Source organism: Oryx dammah, unplaced genomic scaffold (assembly GCF_014754425.2).
Source record: "Oryx dammah isolate SB20612 unplaced genomic scaffold, SCBI_Odam_1.1 HiC_scaffold_12, whole genome shotgun sequence".
NCBI classification, from domain to species: domain Eukaryota; kingdom Metazoa; phylum Chordata; class Mammalia; order Artiodactyla; family Bovidae; genus Oryx; species Oryx dammah.
Window position 1 is genome coordinate 51,213,061 of NW_024070196.1, and position 22,603 is coordinate 51,235,663.

At 45.8% G+C, this 22,603-nt stretch overlaps 1 protein-coding gene across 1 annotated transcript in view; it reads right to left on the reverse strand.

Annotated features, from left to right (window-relative positions):
- Positions 1-22,603, reverse strand: part of DNAH10 (dynein axonemal heavy chain 10) — a 158,111-nt gene that overhangs the window by 47,874 nt on the left and 87,634 nt on the right. The window contains exons 44-53 of the mRNA XM_040250606.1: positions 20,458-20,577; positions 19,053-19,198; positions 14,979-15,131; positions 13,227-13,487; positions 10,483-10,655; positions 9,122-9,215; positions 8,610-8,777; positions 7,730-7,918; positions 3,162-3,333; positions 241-444 (exon numbers count right to left, since the gene is read on the reverse strand). Of these exons, the coding sequence (XP_040106540.1) occupies positions 241-444; positions 3,162-3,333; positions 7,730-7,918; positions 8,610-8,777; positions 9,122-9,215; positions 10,483-10,655; positions 13,227-13,487; positions 14,979-15,131; positions 19,053-19,198; positions 20,458-20,577 (1,680 nt within the window). The remainder of the gene's footprint in view (positions 1-240; positions 445-3,161; positions 3,334-7,729; positions 7,919-8,609; positions 8,778-9,121; positions 9,216-10,482; positions 10,656-13,226; positions 13,488-14,978; positions 15,132-19,052; positions 19,199-20,457; positions 20,578-22,603) is intronic.

Genomic DNA, 22,603 nt, shown 5'->3' on the forward strand with positions numbered 1-22,603 from the left:
TAAAGTAAAAAGAGAAGGGCACCAGCTAGCCATCTGCAACACAAGAGCTGGTTGGCGATTGTTGAGTGGTGGCTCCAGGCTCATCCTACATGGCAGGACTCAACTTTCAAAGTAACGACCATGTCATGGATCACTTGGCTGGTGGAACCGTGGAACCTCAAGACACATGTCACTCCCTCACCCAAAGCATGTGCCCTACTGAAGGGGAAGAAAGGATTTGCAGGCTCTGCTCCAGGGCACCTGGGAAATTTCTGCAGCGGGTCCTCAGGGTGTCGCCCACCGGCGACATGCCCAGGACAATGTGCAGGTTGTTGGCACTCTTGTTCACGAAGTACTGCCACACGGACTCCTTGGCCGGGCCTGTCCCTTGCTTCAGAGCCTCTGGCCCAATCTGACTGAGGATAGACTCCTTTTCCTCGTCTGGGAAAAGCGCAGGTACGATGCCTAGAAAACAAAGGCCAGCATTTTGTTCAGTCTCAGGTTATTTCTTGAGGCACTGAAATGGCGGGAGCACAGGCCATGGGGTCGCAAAGAGTCAGACATGACTGAGCAGCTGAACTCACACAGTGTCAACAAAGAGCAGCCGCTGCTGAGTCTGAAGAGCAGGGCTTGGGTCCCGGCTCTGAGACCCAAGGCTCACTCACCGTGTGTGCAAATCCCTTTGGACCTCAGTCTCCTCATGCATGAAATGGAAATAACAAACGCCTGCTACTTACCTGGGTGGGTGAATGTAAGCATCAGAGCTGGAGTTCTCAACATCAGAGCAGGGGTTCTCAAAGGGAAAATTTTGCCCTCCCCAAGAGATATCCCCAAGAGACAAAAGATGATGCTGTGAAAGTGCTGCACTTAATATGCCAGCAAATTTGGAAAACTCAGCAGTGGCCACAGGACTGGAAAAGGTCAGCTTTCATTCCAATCCCAAAGAAAGGCAATGCCAAAGAATGCTCAAACTACCACACAATTGCACTCATCTCACACGCTAGCAAAGTAATGCTCAAAATTCTCCAAGCCAGGCTTCAACAGTATGTGAACCATGAGCTTCCAGATATTCAGTCTGGATTTAGAAAAGGCAAAGGAACCAGAGATCAAATTGCCAACATCCACTGGATCATCGAAAAAGCAAGAGAGTTTCAAAAAAAATGTCTACTTTTGTTTTATTAACTATGCAAAAGCCTTTGTGTGGATCACAACAAACTGGGAAATTCTTCCAGAGATGAGAATACCAAGCCACCTGACCTGCCTCCTGAGAAATCTGTATGCAGGTCAAGAAGCAACAGTTAGAACTAGAGATGGAACAACAGACTGGTTCCAAAACAGGAAAGGAGTACATCAAGGCTGGTATATTGTCACCCTGATTATTTAACTTATATGCGGAGTACATCATGCAAAATGCTGGGCTGGATGAAACATAAGCTGGAATCAAGATTGCCGGGAGAAATATCAATAACCTCAGAGAGGCAGATGACACCACCCTTATGGCAGAAAGTGAAGAAGAACTAAACAGCCTCCTGATGAAAATGAAAGAGAAGAGTAAAAAGTTGGCTTAAAACTCAACATCCAGAAAACTAAGATCATGGCATCTGGTCCCATCACTTCATGGTAAATAGATGGGGAAACAATGGAAACAGTGATAGACTTTATTTTTTGGGGCTCCAAAATCACTGCAGATGGTGACTGCAGGCATGAAATTAAAAGACGCTTACTCCTTAGAAGAAAAGCTATGAGCAACCTATATTAAAAGCAGCATATTAAAAAGCAGAGACATTACTTTGCCAACAAAGGCCCATCTACTCAAAGCTATGGTTTTTCCAGTGGTCATGTATAGATGTGAGAGTTGGACTATAGACAAAGCTGAGTGCCTATGAATTGATGTTTTTGAACTGTAGTGTTGGAGAAGACTCTTTAGAGTCCCTTAGACTGCAAGGAGATCCAACCAGCCAATCCTAAAGGAAATCAGTCCTGAATATTCATTAGGACTGGTGCTAAAGCTGAAACTCCAATACTTTGGCCACCTGAAGCGAAGAGCTGACTCACTGGAAAAGACCCTGATGCTGGGAAAGATTGAAGGTGGAAGAAGGGGACAACAGAGAATGAGATGGTTGGATGGCATCACTGACTCAATGGACATGAGTTTGGGTAAGCTCTGGGAGTTGGTGATGGACAGGGAAGCCTGGTGTGCTGCAGTCCATGGAGTTGCAAAGAGCAATTGAATGACTGAGCTACTGAACTTAACTGAAGAGATATCTGGCAGTGTCTGGAGACATTTTTGGTTGTCCAGTGTGTGTGTGTGCATGCGTGTATGTGTGTGTGTGTGTGTGTGTGTTGGGGATGGTACTGGTGTCATCTAGTGAATAGAGGCCAGGGATGCTGCTAACATCCCATAATACCCAGAATATCCTCCACAACAAATAGAATTATCCACACTCCTAATGTCATTCGTGTCAAGGATGACATGCAAAGCCTTCATGATGCAGCAAAGCACAAGGGCTTCAGACCTATTTGACTTGCATCATATGGGGTGCAGACCCCTGGGGACCCCACTCAGCCTCCAAAGGAAATATACCCCGAGCCGTGCAATGGGATTTACAGATAGAGAATAGGCCTGACATTCACATCCCAATTACAATTTTGTGATCCATGCACGGAAAGTCCGCTGCCAACCCAAGGACACGTGTGGTAATTGCCACATAAATACCCGGGATGGTAAGACGCCCCAGGCATTCAGGAGACAGGAGACTGCCGAGGAGGGAGACCAGCAAGGCGCTGGAGCTAAAACCTGGGGAGAGGTTTCCTTGGTGCTGGACTGGAAAGTGGAGTTCTGCTCTTTGGGTCCCTGGCCCCTGTCCACTCCCCTCTTTCCAGTCAGAGGTCCCTCTTTTCCTTTGGTGAATCACTCGCATTCATTCTAGTCTGGGTGTGGTTTGAGGGTGGCTCTGACACTACCCCAGGCATGATCAATCAGCATCCTGCACCACCCACCATAGCCACTGGACCCTCAGCCTGGGATGCACCTGCTCGCTCCTACCCAGCTGTGAGAGCTTGAATAATACCTCCTGTGTAGGTAGGAAGTGCGCGTAAAAGGTAATGCTCATCAGACAGCCTCCGCCGAAAGCTGAGCCGCAGAGACCAGCAAACCCCACGTGAGACCAGCGTCCCAGTACCTGAGGTGAGCATGTTGTTGACGAGCTCCAGGAAACCCTCCTCGGCCACATGGGCATCCGTGAACAGGAAGATCATCATCTTGTTCTCAATGCCAAGTTTCAGGTAAAGGTTCTTCAGGTCATCCCGGAAGTTGTTCTCAGAGTAGCCCCGGCTCAGCAGGATCTCAAACACCTGCAGACACGGAGCACAGCATCCCCGTGAGACCATTGGCCCAAGGGAGGGTCTCCAGGTAAGTGCAGAGGGAGAGGACGGCTCCCAGCTGAGCCACCATCAAAGAGGGACCAGGACCACAGAACCGGATGACCAGGGCCATTTTCACAAAATACGGTTGAGTGAGAAAGGCAGGACACAGAAAACTGACATTCCTTTTTGTTGAACAAACCACAGTGGATGTTCTGTGCAGGTGCTCATGTGGGCGAGGTGAGTGTGTGCAGGGAACAAGGCTCCTGCAGATGGATTATGAATAAGGCAGAAAAAAGGGGAGCGGGGGCAGTGAAAAGGACAGCCTCCGTCATTAAAGTGAGTAATTAGATGGGACTTCCCTGGCAGTCCAGTGGTTAGGACTCCCTGCTTCCACTGCAGGGGATGCGGGTTCGATCCCTGGTCAGGGAACTAAGATCCCGCAAGCCATGAGATGCGGCAAAAAAGAGTCATTTGAATTATAGGGAAGGAAATAAGGCAGAGATGAGCCACACAACAGAGGAAATGGGTGTGGGTACAGAATCCCCATGGACAGAGGAGCCTGGCGGGCCACAGTCCATGGGGTCGCAAGAGTCGGACAGGACCTAGCAACTAAGCCACCACCACAGTCACCGTGAGCTCATTTAAAATGAGATAAATTGTGAGAAGATGTGTAAAGAAAAAAGACTGAACAAGAAGCAATTTAAAAAATATTAAATTCAAAAATCCTCTGACACACAAAATAGATATAAATGGAAATAGGACACACATATAAGCCAAGTCTTTTCTGTTACAAGCATTTCCTCCGGCTCAGTTGTGTAGAAGTTTAGCTGTGAGCAGTCGTTTTAAAACAGCTCAGATTTACGGTAGCAGAGAAATCCTTCATTTCCTCTCTCCTCTCCACCTCTATTCACACACACACACACACACACACACACACACACACACACACACACAAAGCCTCTTTCACACTCACTCAGCCAGTCATGCACATTCATAGCCACACATGTTCACATGGTGACTCCCACACTCAGCACACTTTTACGTTTATGGGCACACACATAGTTTGTCACACACTTTCACAGTCATGGTCATTCATACACATTCTCACACACACAGTTACACAAACTTGCATGTCTGCACACTCTCTCACACACAGTCACACACACAAACTCAGGGCAACTTGGATGCCCTTCAGCCAAATGTAATCTGGCCTCCAGTTCCACCTGCTGCCTGCAGACCCCCTTCACCCTCCCCAAGTGTGGCTTTCACACGGCCTCGACAGTTCTGGGCACCCCTGGCATGAGCAGCTCTCTGGTCCCCCTACCCGGCTGCCCCTCCACTTCCCAGGACGCAGTGATGACCCAATACATCCTGTTGCTCCTCCTCTGTCCCTCCAACATCCTCTCTGTCGTTTCTTGAACTCAAGATGCACAACCACGACCGTTTTACCAGGACTAATCAACAGAAAAGTCAATTTGCCCAGAGGTTAATGTCTTAGCCTACAGAAAAATAGGCTGCTGTAAGAAAATAAAAAGAAAGCAATTACATTTGAATAACAGATGATTTTGACTATGTATTTTATCTAATCTTAAAGGTACACCAACCTTTAAGTTAGTTTAGAAATACTTTCAACAGAAGGTTAATATTTGTGAAATACCACAAATGAGATTCGTTGAATTAATGGTGACTGCTCTTCTGTGTAAAGAGTTCTCACAAATCAATAAGCACATAAAGAGACAATTCACTAGAAGGAAAAGACAAATGTCTAATGAATGTATTAAAAGGCTGTTCGTGTCAATGTATGGCAAAAGCCACTACAACATTGTACAGTAATTAGCCTCCAATTAAAAATAAATAAATTAAAAAAATAAATAAATGGCTATTCAAACTTCACTATTTGCCAAAGAAATGAAGTCTCATTTAAACTATGATATATTTCACCTAAAATATTGGTAGATATCAGAATGACAGTACACAGTGTTGGCACAGTAGGGAGAAATGGACATTGCTGGTAGCATAAATCAGTTTAATTCTTTGTTGTGAGACCGACTGGTTGTTAAAGAGGACATTTTGAAAAATAAACCAAATACAGGATTTCCCCAGTGGTCCGGTGGTTTAAGAACCTGCCTGCCAATTTCAGAGAACCTGGGTTAGATCCCTAGTCTAGGAAGATTTCACATGCACCGCAACGACTGAAGCCCATGGGCTCTAGAGCCTGTGCTCTGCAACAAACAACTCCACCACAGTGAGAAGCACATGCATTGCAACTAGAAAGCAGCCCCCACTCACCACAGCGAGAGAAAGTCTGATGACCCGGCGCAGCCATAAATAAATAGACAAGACTCTCAATTCCTTTAAAGAGTAATAAACCACATACAATGAACAAGAGGATGCCACCGCACCCACCACCCATATTTAACATTTGCTAAAAACCCAAAATGCATATATTTGCTTCAAACCTATTTTTAACAAAGTTTGGATGAAATTAAAAGTCCTTTGCTTCTCCCTTGATCTTCCATCTCCAGGCTCCCCCCCACCCCCATGTTTTGGCCCTCCTTCGAGGCAAGTGGGATCTCAGTTTTCTACCAGGGATCAAATCCGTGCCCCTGCAGTGAAAGAGCCGAGTCCTAACCACTGGACCACCAAGGAAGTCCCTTGGCCCTTTTTACTCCCACTTCAAGGAGGCACACTCCACCACGAATTCACCTTTCTAATGTGAACTCTAGTGTCATGGGTCAAAAATCTTTTGGAAACATATACCCTTGAATCCTCTAACTTCCCAATTTCAAAAAAAAAAATTATAAAAACAGAGCAAAACAATAGGCAAAAACAGAGGCATCGAGGATAACGCAAGACCCGAGTTACAAACAGAATCAGATACCAAAGAACTAAAGAGGGTGTGTGGGGAGGGTGAGCAGTGGAATTGCTGCTGCTGCTGCTGCTAAGTCGCTTCAGTCATTTCCAACTCTGTGCGACCCCATAGACAGCAGCCCACCAGGCTCCCCTGTCCCTGGAATCCTCCAGGCAAGAACACTGGAGTGGGTTGCCATTTCCTTCTCCAGTGGATGAAAGTGAAAAGTGAAAGTGAAGTCGCTCAGCTGTGTCCGACTCTTAGCGACCCCATGCACTGCAGCCTACCAGGCTCCTCTGTCCATGGGATTTTCCAGGCAAGAGTACTGGAGTGGGGTGCCATTGCCTTCTCCAGCAGTGGAGTTGATGCTTCTTCAAAACTGAGTCTCATTGCAGGATGCATGTCTCACAGTGATTGACCAGGCTGGCAAGTTACCTGTGGGCACTGCAGCACTATCTGTAAGAGTCTAAGGATGGTATAGAGACACAGGGCCCCACGCACACAGTGCTGGGGGTGGGGGGGGATGTCAAATGGTGTAGCCCCTTGGGCAATCTGGCAGTTTCTCAGATGGATCAACAGAGAATTACCCTATGACCCAGCAACTCTACTCCTAGCATCCACCCAAGACAAATGAAAATATATGTTCCTACAGAATCCTGTACATGAATGTTTATAACAGCATAATTCATAGTAGTCAAAAGGTGGAAATAATCCAAATGACTGTCAATGAATGAATGTATAACTGAAACGTGGTCTACCATACAATGGAACATGATTCAGCCACATAAGGAATGAAACACTGACACGGGGACGAAGTTTGGAAACACTATACTAAGTGCAAGAAGGTGTCACAAAAGACCACATACTTTAAGATCCTATTGTATGAAAAACCCCAAATAGGAAAGTCAAGAGAGAAAGAAAGATTAATGATGTCTTAAGGCTGAGGGGCTGGAAGAACAGGAAGATACGAAGCTTGAGATTTCTTCTTTGGATGAAGAAAATGTTCTGAAATTGAATGTGATGGTTTCACAACCTTTTGAACATAAAAAAACTATTGAATTGTATACCTTAAGTGGATGAATTGTACAATCTAGACATTGTATCTCAGTAAAAATATTTTCTTTGTTTCTGTTTGTTTTTTGAAGATTCTAAGAATGGCCCAGAACTTTGGATGGTGGTTGTATTGAAACAACAGCCAGCACATCACCAACCATGAACACTGGGTCCGTCGAGGTTTGGGCTAAGATCCCCTCTACACGAGCACACATCACACATTCTGCCTCACAGGACTTGCTCATGTTTGACTCTCGAACTTGATTTAACATATTCTACATTCCAAAAACAATACAATAGTTAGATGCTTCGAATATTCAGTTAAAATATTATCAATTCCCCCCCCCAAAAAAAAACCATCTGATACTCTGTGAAAGCGTCACGTTATGATCTGTAATAGATTGTTCGAATTTTTGCAGGAACTACTAACTGCAGAAATTGGCAGAGCAAAGCCACTTTCTAGCAGGGAGTTAGGCTCACCTCGTAGCCAGCTGTGAAGGCAGCCAGCCTGGCCAGAGACTGCTTCCCGGAGCCCCCGACCCCGACCAGCAGGGCGTGGCCTCGGCCCATTCGAATGATGCGGTGTACGCGGGTCAGGTGCTCCAGAGCGTCGTCAAAGAGAACCAAGTTCATTTTGGTGTTGCTTTCATTATACTCTTCAAGGATCTCCTGAATTTTAGACCAAAAATAAATTTTTTTTAAGGACCACTGACTTTTAAGAGACAGACTCTCTCTTCTGTGCAGGAGAGATTTAAAAGGGAGGAGAGACTGTTTTGAATGTCAATAGTGGTTGAAATGATTAAATCATTCGGGTTCACAAGACTACCTTTCACAATCAAGATTTCGATCTGCGGGACATCCCAGGCATCCAGTGGGTAAGACGCTGAGCTTCCAATGCAGGGGTCATGAGTTCTATCCCTGGTCAGGGAACTAAGAACCCTCATGCTGCACAGCATGGCCAAAATAAATAAACTGATTAAATTGAATAAATTTTAAAAAGATTTCGATCTGCTGGTCTGTGATTGGCCAGCAGTAAGCCAAAGATGACCACAAGGCTCGCCTTATGAATTAAGATGAAAATGAACATTAGGGGGTCAGATGAGGGGTTCCCTAAGTTGGGTGTGCAACGGAACCCTGGCACCCTCCATGGGTTTGATGAAGGGAAACGCATGAGGATGGGTCCCAGGGGTCTGAATGAATAAATTCATCAGGTCATTCGCATGCACCACAGGACGTGGACACCACTGGGTCAGACAAAAGCCCATATCCCAAAGTTATAGGCAGGCACGGCATTCTCCCCAGCTCCACCTCCTGGGCACCCAAGTAATGTAATCCTGGGAGAGGTGAGCCCCATCTGCACCTGGAACAAAGCCTTGGCTGCCTCATAATCCTGAATATCTTCATAAATGCGTTCTTCCTCTTCATGCAGAGCTGTCCGGAAGTCTCCAAACAGGATGGGGTCCCTCATCACTGCCTCCACATCTTCGTTAAAATGTGCCGTGACCAAGTTTCTTATGTGCTCCTGGACCTTACAACACAAGATCACTTCAGGACCGAAACTCACACCACACTTGTGCTGAGACTTGTCAGAAAAAGAGCATCGGCTAGGATTATCTGAAGTCATTTTCATTTGATTTTTTTTTTCCCCTTTGCTGCTAAGTACTTAACAATCCACCCTCCTTTATCTATCGACTTCCATTGTTAGTCTCTATTTTTCTGTAAAGTCCCATATAAAAAAATACATTAAAAAAAATATTGGTTTTTGTTTTGTACTTTCTCATTTCACCCAGAGACAAATTTTGTGGTTAGAGTTTTGCTTTTTGTTTGTTTGTTTGTTTGTTGCATTTGCTGGTACATTTTCAATGGACTGACCAGCTCCTTGTCTGTTTCATTGATCAGCCGGTCATGGAAGACTCTCAGACATTCGTTCCTCCAGACTCTCACCATCTGGGTCACTGTCTGGAATCTACAGGATGGAAGGGGCAAAATTAGCCACAGAGTTATCTAGAGAAGAGCAGGCTGGATGCTACTATTTTCAGATGACTATACAGGGTGCAGAAAAGGACATATCTATAGTCTGTCCCCCACCCCACCCAGTTCCATAGTAATTGAAACTTAAGGAAGTGAAGTGAAGTGAAAGTCGCTCAGTGTCCGACTCTTTGCAACCCCACGGACTATAAAGTCCATGGAATTCTTCAGGCTAGAATACTGGAGTGGGTAGCCTATCCCTTCTCCAGGAGATCTTCCCAACCCAGGAATTGAACTGGGGTCTCCTGCATTGCAGGTGGATTCTTTACCAACTGAGCTATCAAGGAAGCCTGAAACTTAATGGATACTAACAATTTAAATGTAAAGACTTTAACGTTGTCATTTATAGCTCCTCCTGCTGCAGAGAAAAAAAAAAGAACATTATCTACAAGTGATGTAAATGACATGAGAACTTGATGGGACTCCTCCTCACTGGAATTTATGAATTTAACATCAGCTGCGGAGCCATTGGCAGCTCCTTTTTCTAAGAACCAGCTCCACTTGACCCCAATTCTGGGTCTTTCTCTCGTTTCTGGCAAAGAGGCCTCACTCCACCCCTAAATGCCCAGACCGACCCCCTCCTGAACTGCCATTCTGAACCTTTCAAGGGCACTGAGAGTCACTGTGGGCATGTGGAAAGTTCCTGGTTCATTTTTTCAATATTTTGTGGATTCATAGTGTAAATCCACAATATTGGGACATCCCTGATAATCTACATAGATGAAATATACGTTAATGTAAATACACAAATTCATCTAGTTTTCACGGGTAAATTTCTACACCAAGACTTAAATCCGTCTGTCCTCTTTGGTTAACTTCTCCCAGAGACACATAAAATATAAGCAGTTGGCAACTGGAAACAATTCAGCTGTATGAATGAAAGGCTCCACTGGGCAAATTCCACCTTTAGAACTGAGAACAAAGGGCAGCATAACATCCCCACCTCTGGGTTGAACACACCTGTCCACTCGGCTACACACCTGCCTCTCTTGGCTTCCCCAACCTTCAACTCAAGGGCTCAAGAGGCATCAAGTCTTAACCAAGCATTTGACTCTGTTCTTCATTTAACATAAACAAAAAAACACTGGGTGATTAATTGACACATGCATTCACATCGCATTTCCTGATAGCTCCTCTGTCTTAAAAGAATAAGAGAAGCTTTCATACCAACGAGGCATCTTTTAGTAAGATAAGACGAAACTCACCGTTCCGGGTTAGTGAGGACAAGACCGTTATAAACCCGTGAGAGATCCCGAAGGTTAAAGATGTAATGGAACTTGGATGGGGTGGGCGGCAGATCCTGAACGATGTTTTTGTAAAGAGCCAACGTGCAGGATGTCAGCTGGTCACTCACAGCCACGATGCTCTCATGAAACACCTACGGAATGAAAAGACCCGCCCCCCCCACACCGAGTGTCTATCAATGGATGAATGGATAAGCAAAATGTGGTCCATCCATTATCATGGAATATGCTTTGGCCAGGAAGAGGAGCGAAACACTGACACAGGATACAGTGTAGATGAACCTTGAAGACATTATGCTGCGTGAAAGAAGCCAAACACAAAAGACCACAAATTGTATGATTCCACTGAGAGGAAGTGTCCAGAATAGGACAATCCATAGAGACAGAATCCAGATTAGTGGTTGCCAGGGGCTGAAGGACAGAATGGAATAACTGTTTTGGGGGTGATAAAAATATTCTGGAACGAGACAGTGGTGATAGTTGTACAACATTATGAAAGTACTGTCACTGAACTGTGTATTTTTAAATGGTTTTAATAGCTAGTCTTGCATTGCATGAATTTTTCTATACTTTTTTAAACATATTTTATCTATTATCTTACTTATTGGCTGTGCTAGGTCTTTGTTGCTGCACCGGGGCTTTTCCTAGTTTTGGCAAGTGGGGGCAACTGAGCGCAGTGCTCAGGCTTCCCACTGCAGCGGCTCCCCTCACACACACCCCGCCCGCAGTGCTGAGCACAGGCTGCTGGCATGCAGGCCCAGCAGTTGAGGCTGACAGGCTCAGCTGCTCCGCGGCATAAGGGATCCTCCCAGACTAGGGATTGAACCAGTGTCCCCTGCACTGCAGATTCTTAACCACTGGACCAACCACCAGCGAAAACCCACCCTAATTTTTTTGTGAGGAGGTAGGGAAAAAAAAAAAAAAAGAAGGACCAGAGAAACTAATCATCTGATCTGCTTTTCACATTAACTGACAAATCAACATGATACGAAACCAAAGCCCCAAACCAACCCTCCATCTGAGACTGATGTGACTTGCACAGACCTCACTGTTTTGGAAGTGAATGGCTTGGGATAGGGCCTGAACATGCCAGGTGCTCACTGATCACATCTGGCCTTCTCACACCTTCATCTTTCTTGCCTGGTCCCTCAAGACTTTGAGTGAGCAAGCCTGCTTTAGAAGAGCAACGCCAGGATCAGAGGTCATTATTTAAATGAAGGGGTTCCATTTGCAAAGTGTGAAAATGTTAGTCCCTCAGTCATGTCCGACTCTTTGTGACCCCATGGAAGGTAGCCCACCGGGCTCCTCTGTCCGTGGGATTCTCCAGGCAAGAATACTGGAATCAGTTGCCATTCCCTTCTTCAGGGGATCTTCCTGACCCAGGGTCTCCTGGATTGCAGGCTGATTCTTTAGGGTCTGAGCCACCAGGGAAGCCCATTTGTAGAGGTCATGTAATCATGGTGATGTAACAGCAGTAACTAGTATCTAGTGAGTATTGGTGTGTGCACCGTGCCACACACGTTGCACGCGCTTTCTCCTTTCATTCTCCCAAAACGTCAGGGAGGCCGGTACCAGCACCACCTCCCTATTCTGGATGAGGATGGGCATAGGAGAGAGCTCCAGGGACTTGCCCAAGGAGCAGAACGGGTACTGACTCCAGAGCCCACATCCTGTAGCTGGTTCCTTGCTGTCACTCAGGTAGCCTATGTAACTCAGGGCCACACCATGATTTCCATGGACCCTAGGCACTTATGCCTTCATGGGCCCCTTCCTCCATAAAAATATATTACTTATATATACATATACATTTATATATTCTTTTATTACTTACTTATAATTAAATATATTATCTTATATATATTATGATTAACTTGGTATAAAGATGAATATAATCTAGGCTGGATTAGATTGATTCCTTTCTTCTGATTTTGAGAGAAATTAAAACATGTTCATGGGCTTCTAAAAGCACCATGGGCTCTAGGCCTTGTGCTTGCTGCGTCAAATGCATATAGTGTTACCAAGTTTCTACCCAACACCAGGCCCTCTGGTTTAGACTTCTAATTAAGTCAAGTTACCCACAGCCTAAGTGGGAGAAGAATTTGAAAAAGAATAGGACTTCCGGTCGCACAGAGTCGGACACGACTGAAGCGACTTAGCAGCAGCAGCAGCAGGTCAGGTACATATTGCTATATTCAAAACGGATAACCAACAAGGACATGCTGGATAGCACATGGAACTTTATTCCATGTTATGTGGCAGCCTGGATGGGAGAAGGGTTTGGGAAAGAACGGATACATGTATATGTATGGCTGAGTCCCTTCATCTGTTCATCTGAAACTGCCACAACATTGTTAATCAGCTATACCCCAATACAAACTAAAAAGTTAAAAGTTTGAAGGAGATAAAAAGAGAATAGGACTTCCCTGGTGGTCCAATGCTAAAGAATCTGCCTGCCAATGCAAGAATATAGGTTCGATCTCTGGTCCAGGAATATCCCACACGCCTCATAGCAGCTGATGAAGCCCATGCACCCTAGGGCCCATGCTCCTCAACAATAGAAGACCCTACTCACTGCAACTAGAGAAAGCCAGCACGCAGTGATGAAAACCCAGCATGGTCAAAAATACATGAGTAAAGAAAATTTTTTTAAACAAAAGGGAAAAAAAGAATAGATTCATGTATATGTAAAAAAAAAAAAAATTTACCGAGGTGTGGCCTTTGAGGATGGAGGAATAAATTAAGTGCAAAGACTCCTCGGAAGGAAAGGGAATGTTGAAGACACTGAAGAGCGAAGTAAATCTTGGATCGACTTCGTTGCGGCCTCCTCCGGCTTTCCCCATCGCAGCAATAAAGCCAAGGTCACGGATGCTTTTACAGTTCAGCTCCTTCCCCCGGTCGTACAAGAAGCCTTTTTCCAAGAGCAGTTTCAGCAGGGCAATTGGCTGCTGTGTGCCATATTCATCCACCTCAATTGTTTTAAAGAAAAGGAAAAACAGTGTTACTGTAAAGCAGAACCCAGCAATACCTTTGCTGACCATCTCAACTAAATCCCCTAGAGAAAGGAAAGGCTACTCACTCCAGTATTCTGGCCTAGAGAATTCCATGGACTGTATAGTCCATGGGGTCACAAAGAGTTGGACACGACTGATCGACTTTCACTTTCATTTCAGCTAAACCCCATCTCTCCTTTCACCCTCTCAGAGTGCTCTGGTTTGAGTTTCACTGGGCTTCTCAAAGTCTGCAGTTCTGTATATTCATTTGTAGTTTGTTTTTTTTTTTAATCTGTGTCCCTCTCTAGATTGTAAACTCCCTGAAGGCAGGAACTACATATATTTTGTTCATCACTTCACAGCACCAGTCCCCATAGGAGATGCTCAATAAATATGTCAATTGGATGGATAGATGGATAAACAAGTGTATGGATGGATGGATGCATGCATAGATTGATAGATGCATAGATGGATGGGTGTATGCATGGATATAAACATGGGTGAATAAATGCATGGATGGATGGATGGATAGATGGATAGACGCATGGATGGATGGATAGATGGGTAGATGCATGGATGGATGGATGGATGGAGAGATGGATGGATGGATGGAGAGATGGATGGATGCATGGAGAGATGGATGGATGGAGAGATGGATGGATGCATGGATGCATGGATGGATGCATGGATGCCTGCATGCATGGATGGACGCATGGATCCTGGCTTTGTAAACAGTCCATCTAGAAGATACATTTTTGGTATCTTCTTTGGGGGGAATGGTTCTGCAGACATGATAATAAGTTTCAATCCCAGTACTAAGAAAAATCCCAGTACTTTGCACCTCTTAGGCTCTAGCCCCAGAAACAAACTCATGGTGCCTGCGAACATTCCCTTTCCTTGGTAAATCTAGAGGAATTCTTAGGAAGTGCCTGCCCTTACACTTCCCATGTATGTCACTCAGTCATGTCTGACTCTTTTATGACCCCATGGGCTGTAGCCTGTAAGGCTCCTCTTTCCATGGGATTCCCCAGGCAAGAATACCGGAGTGGGTTGCCACTTCCTACTCCAGGGTATCTCCCTGACCCAGGGGTTGAACCCACGTCTCCTGCATCTACTGCACTGGCAGGTAGATTCTTTACCACTGCACCACCTGGCCTCCCAGGTGTACAGGACTGAGAACAGTATTATTATCTAAAGTATAACTCATCTGGAACCATTTACTCAAACATACACTGAACTATATACACTGAATATAGTTCAGAAGCTGCCTGCTTTAATCCTTGGAGAAACTAAGGAACCCATCTAAGGAAAGAGTCCCTCCAGTCACATGGTCCCCTAAGCTGACTCTCCATAACCTGGCCCTACAGACATTGTGAAGAATAAAAGACAGGTGCTTTCACGTTCGCACAGACCTATTACATGGCTCCGCCCCTGCACCCCCCACCCCACCCCCTCAGCCTCACCAACCTTCGGCATATTCATGTCATCCATGAACACCAGGAGGCGTTTTCCCATGGGTGGGCCATAAGTGTCTTTGGTTCGTTTTTCCACATTGGCTTCTAAATTTCTTTGGATATCCATGGACGTGGTGCGGGAGGAGAAACTGACCATTAACACAATCTGAAATAGAAAGAGATAATTCCAAAACACGGTCTTTTTTCATGGTACCTACATGAAATATTTGATTGTAAGATACCATCTATTTTACAGATTCACTGGTATCTGAACTAATTTTTTTTGCAACCCACTATGAGTCTGAAGTTCATTGTATATCTTAACACTAAAGCAAGAATTCTTCTTTCATTATGGCAGGTTATAAGAGGCAATAACTAGTTGCCCCGTGAACAGTGTGGACTGGGGAGCAATGTGGATTGGTCGGTGGGGAGGGGTACTGGCCCTACACAGTTCTAACCAGGTGACCTCAGAACCATTGCTTAAGCTTTCAGAGCTTCCTTTTTCTCACCTGAAAGATTATTTTAATGACATTTACTTAGACTACTTCACAGAGTGATTTTTATCACGTGAGATGAAATATATCAAAGTATTTTCAAAATGACAAAGTAATATTCAAATATAAATTACTATCATGCCTGCTACATCTTAATAAATAAGTCAAAGAGAGCACAAACATGGGATTAGCAGATGCAAACTGGTATATACTGAATGCATAAACAACAACGTCCTACTATACAGCACAGGGAACTATATTCAATATCCTGTGATCAAACCGCAGTGGAAAAGAGTATTGAAAAACAAAGTGCACATATATATATGTGTTTGTCTGTTAATTGCTCAGTCGTGTCCGACTCTCTGCTACCCCGTGGACTGTAGCCCACCAGGCTCCTCTGCCCATGGAATTCTCCAGGCAAGAATACTGGAGTGGGTTGCCATTCCCTTCTCCAGAGGATCTTTCTGACCCAGGGATCAAACCCGAGTCTCCTGTATTGCTGGCAGATTCTTTACCATCTAAGCCACCAGAGAAGCCTATATAAAGAAACTATACGTGTATATATATATATATGTGTGTGTGTATAAACATGTATAAACTATATATGTGTATATAAAACGGAGTCATCTTGCTGTTTAGCAGTAATTAACACAACATTGTAAATCAACTATACTTCAATAAAAAAAAATTTTTTTTTAAAGAACGCAAACAACTACTGATTAGTCCTTGGAAGGAACTGCTGAGAGAAGGGTGAGTGAGGGCCCCTGATCCCTCTGTGGGGTGGACATTTTCATGCACATGTACTTGGGGTTTCTCCCTCACCCTTTCTTGGAGCAATTAACGACAGATAATTGATCAGTGGCTCCCATACTTAATTATGCGTCAGAACCACCTGGAGGGATCTTGCCCCTCAGCCCAGTGGGTTCCCATCTTTAGAGTTTCCGATTCAGTAGGTCCCAGTTTAAGCAAGTTTTCAGGTGATGCTTATGCTGCAGGTCCAGGGACCACACTTTAAGAACCCCTGTGGGACTTCCCTGAGGGTCCAGTGGTTAAGAATCCACTTGCCAACGCAGGGGACATGAGTTCGATCCCTGGTCAGGGAACTAAGGTCCCACATGCCTCAGGGCAATTAAGCCCATGTGCCTGGAGCCCATGCTCTGCAACGAGAAGCCACCACAGTGAGAAGCCTGTGTATCACTAGAGAGTAGCCCCTGCTTGCCGCAACTAGAGAAAGCGTGCACGCAGCAACAAAGACCCAGTGCAACCAAAAATATAAAGAAATAAAAAGGAACCACTGCCTTAGATAACATCCTTCTCCTAGGTGCCCACGAGCGCAGGTGCAGCTGACCTGAACATCGGAGAATAAACACGCATGTCTTTGTTGTGAACGTGTTTGGATGTGTCTTTCTTTTTTTGTCTCACCTTGAGGCTTGCCAGATTTTAGTTCCCTGACCAGGAATTGAACCTCCGTGGTGAAAGCATGAAGTCCTAACCACTGAACTGTGCTGAAAGTCCCTGGATGTGTCTTGTTGGACCTATGAGCACCAGCTGCTAAGTCTCGGTGGAGAGGAGCACAGAGGCTGGTGGGGGTGGGGCTACTGAAGTCAAGTTTTCTTTGCCCAACTCCATAGACTTGTAGGCCCCTCTGGCTGTAAACATTCCTCAAGTGCCCTCCACAATGGCATTCTTAAAGCTAAATAGCCATGCTTGCATACACCAGTACGACTGAGCTTGACTTATCCATTTGGGGGCAGCAAGGCCCAATCCTGCCCTCAACCATTATGTGCCCATCGCATACCCAGGCTAACCACTCCCTACCCCGGAGGGCCACAGGATTTCCCGGAGCCCCTCTGCCACGTGTACCACAGGCGTAAGGAAGAGTCAGAGAGGAAAACAGTGGGAAGCTTTTCTCCGCTTGGAGGTTCCAGAAGGCCAGAATCAGAATCAAGAACTTCAAAGATAGACAACGTTAAAAAGGAACTGAATAAGTGCGTGGCCTGGGGACAAGTATGTGACAGCTGGACATCCCGAAAATCACGGGCAGCTTCTTGGAGGAGATAAGAGTCTTTACTTGGTAATAAAACATTAAGTAGGGAATGGGGCCTCTCAGGTGGCGCTAGTGGTAAAGAACCCGCCTGCCAATAGTAAGAGATGCGGGTTCGATCCCTGGGTCGGGAAGATCTTCTGGAGGAGGAAACGGCAACCCACTCCAGTATTCTTGCCTGGAGAATCTCATGGACAGAGGAGCCTGGCGGGCTACAGTCCGTAGGGTCGCAAAGAGTCAGACACGACTTAGCACTAGCACTCCCTGATCGGCCGCTGGCTAAGCCTCTGAGCTCCCAATGCAGGGGGCCCAGGTTGGATCCCTGGTCTTAGAACTAGATCCGACATGCTACAACTAAAGATCCCACGTGCTGCAAATTTTAAAAAGTTAAATAAAAATTGTTTAAAACCAGGAGAGTTGCAACGGTGAGCGGGTGGGCCACGCAGGACCACTCGGAGTACACAGAAAGGAGAAACGCAGGGACTCTCCTTCCTAACATCTCGGTGCACCTCCACAAGGGCTTTCTTAAAGCTAAATAGCCATGCTTGCACACACCAGCACGTGTTCTGCACAATCACGTTCCACGCAAGATTCATTTTCATGTCTGGGTCCCCTCTTAATGAGGGCGGGCCTTAATAGCTTTGTTCACTGTCGTTTGCACTGGAGGACACAAACCCTCCCACGTCTGGCACGTGACTGGAGGAAGGAAATGAAAAACCACAAGATGGTGATGAGGAATGCAACTGCCCACCTTCAAGACGACCCCAATCACCCTCACCTCCAGGTACCCACACCCTGTGTAGCCCCTCCTATGCTGCATCAGAGTGGGCTGCAGCAGGGCCTCTGTGAGCCACAAAAGGTGGCAAACGTGATGGGGTGTGGTTTCCTGGATCATACAAAGCATTGTAGCATCTTCGTTTCTACCTTTGGACATTCACTCTGAGGGAAGTCAGCTGCCAGGTCAAGAGGACAACAGCAGGTGCAGTGGTTAAGAATCTGCCTGCCAATGCAAAGGACACAGGTTCGATCCCTGGTTGGGGAACTAAGATCCCACATGCTGTGCGGCAACTAAGCCCATGCACCACAACTACCGAGCCTGCACATCCTAAAACCTGTGTTCCACAACAAGAGGAGCAATGAGGGAGCAATGAGGGAGCCCATGCACCTGAACTAGAAAGCAGCCGCTGCTTGCCACAGTAGAGAAAGCTCGCGCGCAGCAACAAAGAACCAGTGCAGCCATAAAACAGATAAATGAATAAATAATCTTCAGGAAAAAAAAAAAAGGAGTACACTAGGGTGCTTGGAGAGGCTCACATGGTGGGGAATTGATACCAAACATCTCAAAAGAGGATTCCCCCAGCCATAGTCAAGCCTTCAGATGACCTCAGCCCTGGTCAACGCCATCTCATGAAAAAGCCTGGGCTAGAACAACCAGCTAAGCCACTCCCAGATTCCAGATCTGCAGAAACTGTGAGATAGTATTTGTTGTATGAACTGCTTTGTGTTGGGGTAATTTGTTATTTGCCCATAGATACAAATAATGACTTACATTAGTCTCTTCATTCAGGTTTTTTAGGAAGTTGTGGGTAGTGGCTGTCTTGGATGTACCAGATTCGCCAACCAAAAGAACAGGTTGCCTAATCTTAACCATTTGTTCCAGTGTCCAGGTAGTACGGGTTGTATCCACTGTATGAACTAAAAAACATATGAAGAATTAGTGCATCAGAGAAACACCAGTAAGGTGCACACTGGGCAGCCTGGAGTTTCCCAGGATCCCATAAATCCCCTAAGAAGCATCAGCAAAAACCCAACCGGTGACCTGAAAACATATAAATGGAGGCGCTCACTACCCCTAATGTTTATTTCTAATAGCTTTATGGAGGTATAATTCACAGACCATGAAATGCATTCCAGTATTAAGTGTATATTTTGAGGAGTTTGATACATTTTTACAGCAGTGTCATCATCACATACAAGTGTAGAAAACCCAAACGGTTTCAATATCCAATTCTGACTTATACTCAGGATATTGAAAATTCCCAGGTTCTCTGCTGCATAAGTCACTTATCAAGATTTGTTTCCTGACCAACAACTTCCTCTGAGGGCTTTCCAGGTGGTTCAGTTGTAACGAGTCCGCCTGCCAAGCAGGAGACGCGGCTTCGATCCCTGGGTCAGGAAGACCCCCTGGAGGAGGCAACGGCAGCCCACTTGAGTATCCGGGCCTGGGAAGTCCCATGGACAGAGGAGCATGGCGGGCTACAGTCCATGGGGTCTCAAAGAGTCAGACACGACTTAGCGACAAACTTTCACTTTTTTCAGCTTCTTCTGAAGAGAGTATCAAACCTTCAAGTCACATCTGGCTTACTCCTACACTGGCAGTTTTAAATCCTTATTGGTTCCTGAGAAAACATGTATGCTTCATTCTATAAGAACTCTATACCAATCAAAATCAGATATTCGTTTCACGGAATATCTTGAGCCTCCATGGTATCCAAATAGCGTATTAAATACAGCTCAATATACAATATCCATAGTACACTACCTCTCAAAGCAGCATCTCTTACAAAATGCTGCCTTAGTCATTCCTCTTTCCCTCCTTCCTGCATCCCTCCCCATGCCCAGATTAGCTCTACAGGGAAGAAGGGAGTCTGTGCAAGGTGAGCAGAAGCAGAGGAGCATTCTACCCACCTCAGGTCCTGCCACCCTCCCTGGCAGGGAGGATTCACCTGCCAGGCAAAAGAGCTGAGGGGTATAGACATCTTCAGATGTCCAGAGGCACATAAAAGGAATCCAAAGTGCCACCCTCTTGGCAAAACCCATGGTTCACGTTCAGTTTCTCCCAACCAGCACTCTGGGTGGGACTTAAGAGTTCCACTGGGACCACGGGATCTTCTACCCTTCCACACAGAATGAGAACCACATATGCTTAAACCGAGGCTTCGGTTCTCACGTACCCAGGATGTCAACAAATCTCCTCTTGTGGGAATGAACGTACTCTGGAACTAATTGATTCCACGGTATCCATTTCTTCTGTGTGGAATCAAAGTGAAAGTCATACAAGGTTGGAAGCTGACCTGGAATAAAAAGTGGTCAGTTTTGTTTTGATTGTGGACATGGAAATACAGAATCAGCTCATGCTTGAAATGAACTAATGCTATTTGTTCCCTGGATAGCAACTTAATTGGATAAACTGATAGCTACAGACAGATGGATGGAGATAGATAAAGATGGATGGATAAATAAATATAAATAGACATAGACACACAGATACAGATGGATGGAAGGATGGATGGATAGGTGAAAGGTGAAAGTGTTAGTCACTCAGTCATGTCTGATTCTTTGCAACCCTATGGACTGTAGCCCACCAGGCTCCTCTGTCCATGGAATTCCCGGGGCAAAAATACTGGAGTCAGTAGCCATACCCTTTTCCAGGGGACCTTCCTGACCCAGGGATCGAACCCACATCTCTTGCACTGCAGATGGATTCTTTACAGTCTGAGCCACCAGAGAAGCCCAAACTGTTAGTCATTCCAACTCTTTGTGACCCCATGGACCTGCCAGACTCCTCTGTCAATGGGATAGGTAAATAGAGAGAGATAAATATGGATGGATGGAAAAAAGAAGAAAGAAAGAAAGGAAAGATATATTTAAATATAACCAAACTAGGGAACCCAGAATAAGGCTCAGAGAGGAAAGGGCCTGGAAGTCAGAGCTGTGAGCAGGGTGAAAAAGGCTCAATGAGGACACAGAGTGAAAAGAAGGTCTAGGACCAAATCCTGATATGAGGGAGGGGCCAAGGTAGGGGACTCAACAAAGGAACTTCGCAGGCTTGGCCAGAATGAAGAAGGATGGAAGAAGAATTTTTAAGAAGGCAGAAAGTAGCACCATGCCTGATACTGGGGCAAGGTCAGGGAGGCAAAGATGAGAAAAGGCTATCAGATCCAGCAACAAGAAGGCAGTGCAGGCACTGACTGGGAGCAGTTTGGGTGGAGATGTGCAGAAGGGAGGTGGGAGGCAGACAGTTGAGAAGTGGTGGGATGAAGGAGAAAGTAGCTTGAGTACAATCTTTCAGGACATGTGGCTTTAAAAGGGAAGAGGCAAGGACTTCCCTGGTGATTCAGTGGCTAAGAATCTGAGCTCCCAAAGCAGGGGGTCTGGGTTCAATCCCCGGTTGGGGAACTAGATCCTACACACTGTAACTAAAGATCCTGCGTGCTACAATTAAGACCCAGTGCAGCCAAACAATTGAAAAAAAAAAAGGAAGAGGCAGAGAGACATCTCTAGAAGGGGCTAGGATTAGGAAGGTTTTACTAGAACATGTCAAAGAGCCAGAGGGACAGGGTTGGTAGAGATGGACAGATGGAAAATATAAAAGACAGAGGAGAAAACCGGTGAAGCCAGGAGCCTAAGGAGGTGGGAGGCAGCAGATCTCAAAGCCCAAGGCAGGTTCAGTTTGGCCAAGAGGAGGGTCTCCTTGCCCCTGAGAAAAGAGGCAGGAGAAGATGGGGGCTGGAAAAATTCCTATCTGACAGTGTGGGTTTTTCCTGTTCAAGGAAGTAGGAAGGTCATCTGTAGAGATAGGAACGAGGGCCCGGTGGAGATTTGGAGAAAAGGGAAATGAATTACCCCTGTGGGGATAGGAGAGGGAGTTCAAGTTCAAGACTGGATTTATGGAGGTGCCAGGAGTTTGGTCCCTGGGTTGGGAAGAACCCTTGGAGAAGGGAATAGCAACCCACTCCAGTATTCTTGCCTGGAGAATCCCATGGACAGAGGAGCCTGGCTACAGTCTGTAGGGTCACAAAGAGTCAGAAACAACTGAGCAACTAACACTTTCACTTTCAGTTCTCATAGTGATTTTCTCAGTACCATTCAAACCCTGGGGAGGCAGAGAAGGCGGGCTTGGGTTATCTCAGACAGATTCGACAGAAGGGCAAAATTAGGCAAGAGGGCCAGGAAACTTAGGCAAGAGAGACTGAAGCAGCAGGGCAGCAGAAAAGGATTTAGAAGGTTCAGCAGGTGGTAGGAAGACAGGGAGGGGCAGCGGATAGTCCCCATGAGGCCAGCTGAGGCAGGAGTCACAGAGGCTGACGATGGGTGCGG